This window comes from Verticillium alfalfae, genomic scaffold (genome assembly GCF_000150825.1).
Source record: "Verticillium alfalfae VaMs.102 supercont1.15 genomic scaffold, whole genome shotgun sequence".
Taxonomy (NCBI): Eukaryota; Fungi; Ascomycota; class Sordariomycetes; order Glomerellales; family Plectosphaerellaceae; genus Verticillium; species Verticillium alfalfae.
In genome coordinates, this window is record NW_003315024.1 from 702,132 (window position 1) to 713,554 (window position 11,423).

At 54.7% G+C, this 11,423-nt stretch overlaps 4 protein-coding genes across 4 annotated transcripts in view; 2 read left to right on the forward strand and 2 right to left on the reverse strand.

The window, feature by feature from the left end:
• Nucleotides 1–68: 68 nt before the first annotated feature.
• Nucleotides 69–503, reverse strand: VDBG_09548 (predicted protein; the record flags this gene model as incomplete). Its single annotated transcript, XM_003000307.1, has 1 exon — nucleotides 69–503. One exon carries the CDS (start codon nucleotides 501–503, stop codon nucleotides 69–71), a length of 435 nt encoding a protein of 144 aa, XP_003000353.1.
• Nucleotides 504–1,469: 966 nt separating this feature from the next.
• VDBG_09549 (conserved hypothetical protein) lies at nucleotides 1,470–2,423 on the forward strand (the record flags this gene model as incomplete). Its single annotated transcript, XM_003000308.1, has 2 exons — nucleotides 1,470–1,731; nucleotides 1,822–2,423. The coding sequence occupies 2 exons, from the start codon at nucleotides 1,470–1,472 to the stop codon at nucleotides 2,421–2,423; spliced, it is 864 nt and encodes a 287-aa protein (XP_003000354.1).
• Nucleotides 2,424–4,014: 1,591 nt separating this feature from the next.
• Nucleotides 4,015–6,258, reverse strand: VDBG_09550 (LysM domain-containing protein; the record flags this gene model as incomplete). Its single annotated transcript, XM_003000309.1, has 3 exons — nucleotides 4,015–4,922; nucleotides 5,017–5,835; nucleotides 5,901–6,258. The coding sequence occupies 3 exons, from the start codon at nucleotides 6,256–6,258 to the stop codon at nucleotides 4,015–4,017; spliced, it is 2,085 nt and encodes a 694-aa protein (XP_003000355.1).
• A 1,263-nt stretch (nucleotides 6,259–7,521) lies between these two features.
• VDBG_09551 (chitotriosidase-1) overlaps nucleotides 7,522–11,423 on the forward strand; it is a gene marked incomplete at both ends in the record, with an annotated part of 5,981 nt that continues 2,079 nt past the window's right edge. Inside the window, 9 exons of the mRNA XM_003000310.1 lie at nucleotides 7,522–7,570; nucleotides 7,635–7,680; nucleotides 7,743–7,889; nucleotides 8,208–8,358; nucleotides 8,441–8,636; nucleotides 8,694–8,812; nucleotides 8,883–9,088; nucleotides 9,154–10,573; nucleotides 10,704–11,294. Coding sequence (XP_003000356.1) covers nucleotides 7,522–7,570; nucleotides 7,635–7,680; nucleotides 7,743–7,889; nucleotides 8,208–8,358; nucleotides 8,441–8,636; nucleotides 8,694–8,812; nucleotides 8,883–9,088; nucleotides 9,154–10,573; nucleotides 10,704–11,294 — 2,925 coding nt within the window. The remainder of the gene's footprint in view (nucleotides 7,571–7,634; nucleotides 7,681–7,742; nucleotides 7,890–8,207; nucleotides 8,359–8,440; nucleotides 8,637–8,693; nucleotides 8,813–8,882; nucleotides 9,089–9,153; nucleotides 10,574–10,703; nucleotides 11,295–11,423) is intronic.

The following is an 11,423-nucleotide window of genomic DNA, read 5'->3' on the forward strand; positions in this document are numbered from 1 at the left end:
CTTCCCTTTAAATACGGAAAGCACAACTTTTTTTTCCCGCTTTCGCTTTTTTGGACGGTGCTCCTGTGTCAGAAGGCCTCATGGGTTGGCGCTTTAATGGCGGGCTCTTCATGCCGGGATCGCTTCTTCCGCCTTTCGCTGCGCTTAGACGGCGTGTTGTGGATACCTGTCGGCGGCGTAGTGACAATTGGGTCTTCGAGTCCCTTTTGTGTCGGTGTCGGCGGAAGCTCTGGCTCTTCTGGCTCTTCTGGTTCGGGCACTTCTGATCCTGCCTGCGACTCGTCCAGCAGACGTGCTTGAGACGACTCCAGGTCTCGTGTTGGGTCCACTGGGTCTATCGGTTCGGGCGCGGCAGGTTGTGATCCTGGTGGAGGCGTGCGATTCAAACCACCGCCTGGCGAACGGATCAAAACCTTCGTCTTCGGGATCGGCGGCGGTAGGGGCCTAGGGTTGGGCTTGACAGGCGATCGTCGCGGGCTTGGCGCGGAGCTGTCCCGCCTCATTTCGCGGGGGGACGACGCGCCGGGCTACCCATCGAAGCCGGCTCTGTATCCTGGACTGGAGGAATTTTGCTGCTCTGCCCTACGTGCCAAACGGTCGCGAAGGCCGCCGTCTTTGGCTCGCGTTGCTCCCGTGGCGCGTCCACTTTGGGACGGTGGTCTGGGTTCTTGCGCTGTCGTCATGTCGCGGTTGCTGAGCTCACTGGGCTCTGCGCCGGGCCCGACTGCTCGGGACAGGGATGCATCTTCGTCTGTCTGTTGGGTCGAACGGCGGCGTAAGATATCTGGATTTGTCCTCGCCAGGCTTGCTTTGGTGGGAGAGGCAAAGGACGGTCGACGACGCGCAGGCTGTGATGTGGGGGTCTCATCGGCTGATGGGGAGTTCGCTCTGTCTGCGGTCCGGATGGGAATACTAGTTCGAGGGGAGATACGGCGGCGCTTCGGCGCGGAGGAATCCTCCATGTTGTTTATGGGTGGTCTGACAGTCGCATGGTATGAGGGATTCGAGAGCTTCGACGGGATGATGCTGGTATTGTAGGACTTGTCGCATAAGTACACTGGTTGGTGCTGTGCTTGTGCCACTCCCCAGACGCGTCGAGATGGGAGTTGTGCTGACCGCCTGCCGGATTGGGCTCAATATCAACTCCGTCATGAGCTACGAAGTACACCGTGGACCTGGAGCGACCACGCCTTGAGCGAACTGGACACACTCTGGACGAACAAGCAATTGCATTTTGGCAAGTCTTTTCCAACGTCTGGACAGATCTGGCATCAAATAGTGCTCCATCTGTTCTTGTGAATTACTCTGTTGTGCTTCGATATGTGCTTAGTCACCACAGCACGTGACTTCATGACGTGAACATCCCGGCGTTCCATGGCGCATCCCGATCCCCGATGACTTTTCTAGATCGTCCACTACCACCAACTTCACCCACCCCTTCGACCACGCAGCCCTCGGCACTCACGACCATGTCGGTCTCCAGGATCCTCCCCCGTATGCGCTCCGTCATGGCGGCGCGCGCTCCCGCCGCTCGCTTCGCGTCTTCGGCCACCCACACCATCCAGTCCCAGACACCTCCTGCGCCTATTGTGCCCTCCAACAAGCAGGCCCACCCCATCGGCAACTTCTACCAAGCCATGCTCGACGACCCCCAGCCCATCCCCGGTCAGAAGCCCGAGCAGCCTCCCGCGTCCGCCGCCCCCTCCGCCAAGAAGGAGCCCGCGAAGAAGCGTAAGTCCACCGCCCTCTCCTCTCCCATCGCTCCGTGTCCCCCACTTCCCCAGCGCGCGCCGGCTGAACCCTCCCATGCTGAAGCCACAGAACAGGAGGAGCCGCCAGTGCCTAGTCCCCCTCCAGCGACCGCCGAGGAGAAGGCCCGCCTCGTGTTCGGCGAGATCCGTTCCGGTCCTCGAGCCCGCGCCGAACGTCTCGCTGCCGCTCGGGCCAAGACGGTCACAATCGCCGGCGTGCTCGTGCCGCCGCGGCCCGTGGAACCCGACAACTGCTGCATGAGCGGGTGCGTCAACTGCGTGTACGATTTGTTCCAGGAGGAGCTCGAGGAGTGGTCGGCGGCGAAGAAGGAGGCGGAGGCGAGATTGGCGGCACAGCAGGCGGAGGCCCTGGCGGAGACGGAGGCGGAGCAGGCCAGCAGCAGCAGCAGTGCTGGCAATGACGGCAGCATGGAAAACGACGGCGGCGGTTCCGAGCTCAATTGGGTGCCGCAGCCGCCAGAACAGGGACCGGCAAAGCACGCGTGGGACGAGGGCCTGTACGCGGACATCCGGTCGGATTCGGAGTTCATGAAGACCGAGAAAGAGGTTGAAGGAGCAGCACAGGCAGCAGGGCACGCTGGGGCGCGCGGAATGCCCGACTGTGTCTCTGGCTTTGACGACTTCACTCCGCCCCTTGACTCATTGCGTTGATTACTTGTACAGCATCGGCATTCAATACCAAGACTTTCGCAACAGACTGCAGCCTGTCAAGATGGTTATTCTGAACGTGAGGTATACGGTTGTTCGTGACCCTAAGATATTTCTCGGCTTGACCCAACTTTCAACACGTTTGCTCGAGCGAATGCACACCATGCTCAGCCATCCCGTTGCAGCGTACGGGGGGAGCGCAAGGCAATGTGCCTGGAACAGACTGCAACTGACGCGAAGGATTGCGGTGCAATGATGTAATTTGAACACTACTCCTGTGTCTGTCGCGTTCGAAACAAAGAGGCAGGTGACTTGTTTCTGAATTCTGCAATCGAGAACAGTGTCTTTCTTGCTTTGTACTTCGCAATCCAGTCATGCATTGGTACATCTCGCCGTCATCTCGGAAATGAACAGCATCAATGCTCAGCGCACGGAAGTGTTGTTCAATCGACCGCCAAGGTCATATATGAGAACACTTTTTACCCCCATACAAGCGTCGATATGTCATTTATCAAATTTGCCAGACATAATCGCCGTACCTCATCGGAATTGACACCATGCCACACCACACACACTGCTACGAAGATGCAAATGGTAGTCTTCGCTGCTCAACACAGAATGCCCCGTCTAAACAAAGCTCCATCACGCTTCGACGTGTATCCTCAGAACCAACCTTCGACGCAACCCTCTCGAGTTTTGATGGGTCCAACTCCCTTCCTGTCTCCCCTGACGGCACAGACAAGGGCAATGCTAGAACCCGACAGCTTCCGAAGTGCGACGGTCAGAATGGAAACATCAAAATGATAATCAAAGCACTGAATGAATTGAAAGCCGATCTCGAGTTAATGATCAGGCTCTGTCCAGAGCTCGGATCCCAGGTGGTGAGGGGCACCGAGAAGGTCCCGGTTCTGGTCTTTCACTGCCTCGAGGCGCAACTGGTCAAGGCCGAGAGTCAGCTGTGGGTTTACAAACTAAGGAATGAGCAGGTGGGGGTTCAACACAAGATTGATGCCGTTGTTGAGACGGTGAATCAGGCCGGCCGCGTTATCGACAAATATCAAGCCGCTCGAGAACCCCTTTACAGGCGCTGGGAGGTAAGTGGTGAACAGGGAAAGAGTGAGATCGAGCAGGAGTTTAGACAGGTCTGTGAAACACTCGCGATGCTCATTGATGGGGCCGAGCCGCGCTCTATAAGCCTATGAGAATGATGGCAATAGATTACGACTTCGTAATGATTTTACTTGGAAGTCGGGATTTTAGTGAATCCCGTGTTGCTAGGAAAATTCTTGAAGGTTAGCCTCACCAGAGCACCTGATGCCAGATGAATAAAACTTATAAATAACATAGTACTATCAATTTTCACAATTACAGATGGCGATGTTGTGTTGAAATACTTGACGATCAGCGGCACCATGTAGTTAGGGTGCTGCACATCGTAGTTTAAGGCTCATTAAGCGCCGGTGAATGCCTCGCTAGACATGAATCACGAAATGATGAAGTAATTGATAACGATCGTTTATGTGTGTGGAGTACCACCATTAACCTGGAGCCATAGAGACATGGCACACCTGGGCGCAATACGCAGAGACAAGCATCACGATGAAACTCCAACACAGTATGACTGGCCAATCCAGAAGTTGGACACACAGTCGCGGCTCACTGCTGGATTCCATTCAAAGAACTGACTCAACGAAATATCGTTACTCTCAGCGAGTGAGCCACAAGTATCGCCCGATTCCACAACGTCCCACTCGTCGCAGTCGTTCGGCTGGCCGGTATGCGTCGGGCCCGGTGGTCTCGGCTTGGAAGGTCCGGGCGTCGCGGACGACTTCGCGGACGACTTCGCGGAGGACGTCTCTGTGGATATACCGCCCATGTCTCTAGAGACACCGACGCAGTATGCCTGGTTCAACCAGAAGTTGATTGAGCAGTCGCGGCCGACGGCCGGGTTCCAGTCGTGAAACTGATCCCGCGAGATGCCGGCGTCGTCTGCCACTGACTGGCAAGAGTCACCCGAGGACACGACATGCCAAGTGTCGCAGTCTTGAGGCTGGCCTGAATGTGTGGGCGCAGGGGCAGTCAGCCCTCCATCGCCTGTGGTTGCCGTCGCCGGCTCAGTCTCAGGGATGGCGCGGATAACCTGCAAATTCCAGGACCCGCAGTATCGCCCGCCAGGTACAAAAGAGCAGGCAGGGTCGGTGACATTAGTACCTAGTGCGTTCCAGGCGACGAAGTTGTCGTTGTCGGTGTCATGGTTGCGGGCGGCGAGTTCGCAGTTGCTCTTCCAGTACCCAAGCTGGTCCGGCGGGAACTGGTAGTCGTCGCCCTTGAAGTAGTGCACACAGTCTTCGCGGACTCCTTTGGCTAGCGGCGCAGGGGTGTATGGCCGTGAGTAGCCGTCTACGGTCGCATTAGGAAGCATGGTGAAGGGAATGCCGGTGAAGGTCGCATTGGGATCGATTGTAATTGAAACATGTCCGGGGCGGCCAGCGTAGGTGTTGACTGCAACGGGCATCAATGATCAGAAGGGGCATATCGAGAAAAAGAAGAGAGAAAGAAGAGGTGGGGAGAGGGAGAGAGGAACGGATTGGCTTACTGTCTCCCACTGGATGTACACAGTAGCTTTCTTTTGCATACAAGTTGGTGCAGTTAGCATTAATGCCGGGGTTGAGAAATAGGAAGTCATCCATGGAGATGGCGAACTTCAGGATCACCAGATTACAGTAGTCGCCCGCTTCGACGTTGTACCAGCGGCTGCACGGCTTGTTGGACCCCGCGGCGGCTTCTGTTGGCATAGGTGCGACCATGGTTGGGACCAATGGCGGAATGTTGGTAGTGGCAGGCGGAGGCAGACGAGGTCCCGGAGGACTGATGCAGAGCGTGGTGCCGTTCATCATGCCAATGTTGGAGCACACAGGATTGATGACCTGATTCCAGGCCTTGAGCTGGGTCACTGTTATTCCAGCAGAGTTGGCGACAGCGATACATGTTTGGTTGACTCCAACAGTGACGGTGTCACACTTGTTAGTGATGCAGAGACTGCCTGACGTGGGGAAGTCAGCACAGTATGCGGCGAGGTTATTATCTGCTAAAAGCCAAGCTGTGGCAACACCATGGGCCTTAGATATGCTGTAACAGTCATCACTGTTTTGAATCGTGTACTGCGTGCCGTCACAAGAGTCTTCCGTAGGTTCAGGCTCGCTGATAGAGTAGTCGATAGTCGTTGTGGTTACAGGTTTGCCTGTAACGCCACAGCTTGACGTATATCTCTGGTAGAGCGATTCGCTTGCCACAATGGGGCCGTCGAAGTAGGGCGATCCTGCGCGCATACGAAGCCTGGCTGCGATGCAGCTGTCGCAACGACCGGGATCTGTGGTCCCCTCCGGCACTTCACTGAGATAGTTGAAAGGCGATACTATTTGAGTCGTAAATACCCCTGCGAGTTACGGAAGACGACGTCGCCGAGTGATATTGACCAACCTCCAGGGTCTGTGAAGACAGCAGCCAAGGCTGCAACAGGGCCACAAAATTTATCATTCTCCCGCAGACACGTAAACTCGAATATGTGCTCGAGTGTGGCCGGAATCACCACTGGCGATGCGAGGAGGTCAAAGTCGGTGGGGACGCTCATGTTCTTGCCGCACGCGGACCGGACCGACGATGTCCATGAAGATAACGCTGCGGCGCAGCCCGAGGTACACATACGCTCCAGAGACACTGGGCTGTAAAAGAAATCTGGGCGAAGATCTCGCACGAGGCGATCACAGGGTACGTCAGCCAGAAGAGCCTCAGAGCAAACTGACGGGAGGTCATCGGGAAGACTATCATTGTAGACCATTGTGAGAGCGGCCGCGGGGTTGAAAGCTCAGTAAAGCCCCGAGGCCTGAGACGAGAAAGGGTCGAACCATCATGGTCATGGGATGAAGACTTTTCAGCTAGTGGACGAAATTGCAAAGCACAAAGTCCGTCTGCTGCATGTGTCGTGTGAGAAATCCGGGAGTTGAGAAGATCAGTATTTAAGTGACATGAGTAAACTTGGCGACATTTACTTCTGCCCAGATCTTCCGCTTCATGTGCTGAGAAACTAAAAATACACTGTTCACGGCATTTCCGAAACAGATAAACTACCTCCAGGTATTCGGGAGTCTCACTCCATCAACAGGACCAGGGATGACTAACCCCGCGCCGTGCATCTTGAATGTCTTGCAAGTATGTCTGATCTACTGTCAAAGTACGCCACATCCCATGTCAGACCAGGTGACACCTTCTCGAAATGGGTCAAAAATGCGAAGGCGTTAAACCATGCGCCTTGTGAACGCCGTAACACGGATCCTGCGAGTCTCTTTTCAGCCGGGATCTCACGTTGACCTCCGTCATCGGCCGTCGCGCAATCGAGCAGCTCGAAAGGGAGGCAACTGTAGGGACAGGAATCTCCTCAACATCCTCCAACGTCATTGGTACACACTGAATCATTTTGGACATACCCGAATGGTCAGCTCAATGACCATTTGCCGTTGTGGGTGAAGTGAACGGCCTCACCGAGAGCTTCTTTCATCGCTGCGTAACCCAAGGAATCCCACCTACCTTGCCAAGTTTCATTTTTAACGTACCGTCTGTAAAACTTGCGCAAAACCGCGGAGTCATGTCTAGAAGATTTGAGCCTGTGTTAGTGTATGATACGATGACACGACCGCATTCGACAGCGAGGAGGCAGCACAATGTGTGGTCCTGTAGAACGCCAAGCGGACAGACAGAACACCAAAAACAACAAGTGAGGAATCAAAATTAGATGAGTTATTTCTCGGGCTCCTAGGCCAAAGACCGGACCGTAACGTTCTCTCCTGTGTTAAGTGGCCGAGGGTTCCCAGAATTCCTGAGAATCTCTGACAGGTTGGCATTACCCGATCATAGCGTGTTTAGCATTCTCCTCAATCCGTAAATCATCATTATTCTTTGTGTTATACATCTGCTGCGAATTGATACTTGGCCAAGACACAAGACTAAGACGGCATGTGGGCACAGTCTTGCCTCGCCACAAGGACTTTGCTCCTGTTGATATTGGCTACGACCAGTATCGCGGGAGTCATCATTACCAAACATCATGTCGAAGACATGCCAAATCAATCAGGGACCTGCAGAAGCGCCACTCCGTGAGTCTCAATGCTCAGAGTTCTGAGTATACGCAACCAACACTCAGGCTGACCGCGCCCACAGACTTCTGGACTTTTCCGCCAAACTCCGCCGGGATTATGAACTGCCGGTATGCAGTGCTGGTGACAGTCCTGATGACCTTGATCATAAGAATGTAGACTCTACCAACAGCGTGCACCCGTTCGAGGAGCAGTCGTTGTCATCCCTCTTCGCCAGACAGGTTGTGGAAGGAGACGATTATTCGTGTGGCCCCGACAGACCCTGCAGAAACGGCGCATGCTGCCCGAAGAAAACCCTTCAATGTAATTATGGCGAAAAGTATGACTTCCCAATCCCCCTCTTCTACGCTCAGATCAATTCACTAACTTGGAGCTTAGGTACTGTGGCACATCGGGCATCTCGCCTAATGAAGTCTGTTGGTCCAACTGTGATGCTAAAGCGGAATGTGGGAAGAACGCCAAAGTTCCTGGCCAAAAGTGTCTTCTCAACGTATGCTGTGGAAAGTGAGTGCTGTTTTGCAAGGTGAAACTCATCAGCTGACGGCTCTGCGACTTTTAGATGGGGGTTCTGCGGCATGACCGAGTGAGCTGACGAGCCTTCCCTTTCCTATCTCTTGTTAATTGACGCCTGTCGAAGGGACTTTTGCGAAGTCAAGGATAATGGTGCCACCGGTGGTTGTCAGTCCAACTGCAAACAACCAGGGCCTAAGGGTAAGGACTTCAAGCAGTTGGATCGTGTTATTGGATACTACGAGGCATGGCGATATAACTCCGAATGCCAAGGAATGGTGGGTGATGTCGTTCCTAGAGTTGCGCGTACGGCAAGACCAGATCGAGTGAAAACTGACGAAGTGGCCATACGGCACGTAGCCCATGAAAGACATACCCATCAACTCGCTAACCCATCTTTACTTTTCCTTTGCATTCATCACGCCCAACGAGTACAACATCATTGGGATGGACGGCCTGCCATCCGAACTTTTTAGCAATTTCACCGACCTGAAGAAAGACAATCCGAGTCTCAAGATGATCATTGCCATTGGAGGATGGACGCACAACGATCCGGGTACGTGCCTTGGTCATCTTCCCTGCGCAGCAACATGAGTTGACAATGCTTAATCAGGCCCCCTCCAGAAGGTATTTAGCGACATGGTCAGCACAAAGAAAAACCGGTCAACGTTCATTGAGAACCTGATGGCTTTCCTCCGTCAATATGCGTTTGATGGTGTTGACTTTGACTGGGTACGCACAGCAGTTCCCGTGAAGCTCGTGATAGAAGTTGGCAGTTGCTGATTCTTATCTAATACAACAGGAATACCCTGGTGCTGAGGACAGAGGTGGTGTGCCCAACGACGGCATCAACTTTACTCAATTCCTCAAGGAGCTGGAAGCAGCAAATAAGAAGCAACCGAAAAGGTACATCGTCTCTTATACTGCTCCGACAAGCTTCTGGTATTTGCGCCACTTTGACCTAAAGTCTATTGAATATGTCGACTTCATCAACGTCATGTCGTATGAGTACGTATCACCCAGCGGTGAACACCACGGGGCGAACACTTGAGTAGTTAGGCTGATCCAAGTAGTTTACACGGGGTCTGGGACAGAGACAACCCAATTGGATCTCACATTTACGGACACACTAATCTAACTGAGATGAGTCTGGCGTTTGATTTGTTTTGGCGAAACGATGTGCCAGCCGGCAAGCTGAACATGGGTCTTGGATTCTACGGCCGAGCCTTCCAGCTTGCCGACCCGGCGTGCAATAAGCCCGGCTGTGTGTTCAAGGGAGGCGCCAAAAAAGGGGCCTGCAGCGGCGAGTCGGGCATTCTCAGCTATCGCGAAATCATGGAGGTTATCAAGACCAAAAAGCTCAAGCCTGTGCATGACAAAAAGGCCGGCGTCAAGTACATCACCTGGAACACTGACCAATGGGTGTCGTACGACGACAAGGAGACGTTTAAGCAGAAGAAGGACCTCGCAAAGAAGCTCGGCCTCGGCGGGTTTCTGATCTGGGCCATCGACCAGGACGACGACCAGCTATCAGCGCTCTCGGCCGTGCTGGACCCCAAGCCGCTGGGTGACTTCCGGTCCGACAAGCCGGACGACAACTGGACAGGCTCGAATGAGAAGTGCTACGTCTCCAAGTGCGGCAAAGGGTGTAGCCCGGGCGACATCAAGATTACGGAGCAAAAGTGCGGCAAGGGCAAGAAGAGCCAGCTCTGCTGCCCGCTCTCGGGCGCCCCCGATCCAAAAGACTGTACCTGGCGAGGTGGTCCCAATATCTGCAACGGGCGCTGTCACGACGACGAGGTCATGACACATATGAGCAAATGGGGTGGTGGCGCCGACTGCTGGGACGGCAACGCGGCGCATTGCTGCAAGAGCCCGCTCGGCGAGGAGAATTCGTGCTACTGGGCCGGTGTCGCCAAGAAGTGCAAGGCCGGTCATCTGCCGCTGACCTTCTCAGGCACCGTACTCAGCATCCTTGATGATATTGCCAAGGTGATCCTCATGGTCGTCGGCCGTGCCGTTCCCATTGCAGCGCTCACCGGCCGCGTACTCCTCGAGGTGCTTGATCAGCTCGACCTCGACACAAACAAGCTGTATTGCTGTCCCGAGGATGATGTCGACCGCTGGAAGAATTGCGCCTGGTACGGCAAGCCAGGGAGCTGCTTCGACGGCCACTGCCCCGATATGAAGTTTGTGCAGCTCACCGACAGCTATTTCGGCGGCGGCGAGACATGCGGCGGCCAGTTGTCTCGCGTGCGAACTTTCTGTTGTGAGTCGGCAGGCGATCCCCTTTTCCTTCCTGTGCCGCTGGAAAACCTGTTTGAGCACCCGCCAGACGGAGACAGTGTCGACACCGATTTCAGCCTCAAGACGGATGATTCATCAGCTGGCGGTGATGATGACCCCAACGAGGCCGCCTTTCAGTTTGTCGTTCTGGCTTCGCCTGACGAGCTGCAAGTATCGGTCGACAAGCGCGATGGCTCCCACTGGGATGTCTTTGGGTTGCGAAGATGCCGTCACAGAAGCGAGCATTCCTGTTAGCATTGGTCTGTACCGACTTTCTCCGAGAGAGCAACTGCCACAAGATAAGTCTCGGCCACGGGGTCCTGGAATCATCCTGCAGATGCCCCCCGGGTGTGGTCCTGGCAAGTATGCCGTGGCGAAGAGCATGGAGCCCGCTGACAGTGGTGACCACGTCAAGCTGCTGCCACGCCGTCTAGCCCACCTCGCTCCTCGAAAGCCCACAGTCTACTCACTGACGTTTGACTACGACTTTGGTCGTGTCCCGCGTGATCTCGGAAGCACCCAGATGCGCATCAACTTTAGTAACCAGGACGACTACTGGGATACAATTGTCGCTGGGTCCGTGTCCAAGAAGAAGAGAGACCTCACCAAGCGCACGCTCGCCGACGTGGGCGGCAACCACGTCCGGTGGCTCGAAGAGGAGTTTAGGGACGACTATCACTTTGGCGGACTCGAGACGCGTGACCTGCACGAACGCTGGTTTGGCACGAGCATTCTGGAGTGGCTCGCGCAGCTCGTCAAACCTGAGATCAAGCGCGAGTTCTTGCACAGATATGATGACACCCTGACAGCCAAACTCATTGATGAGACGTGGTCCTGTTCCAAGGGCGATATCAACTACGAAGGCCACTTGCTCGCCCAGGCCCTGCTCAAGATCAAGGTCGAGTCCAGCTTTGGCTTCACCCTCATCGTCAACGACCTCAGTCTTGCCCCTTTGACCTGAGTCAGAGTTACCTCACCTTTTACAATAAGGGCGCAATCACGGTTGTCATGACCCTTGAGGCGTTGCCAAGGTGTTCTATGAGAAGAAAAAGCGCCA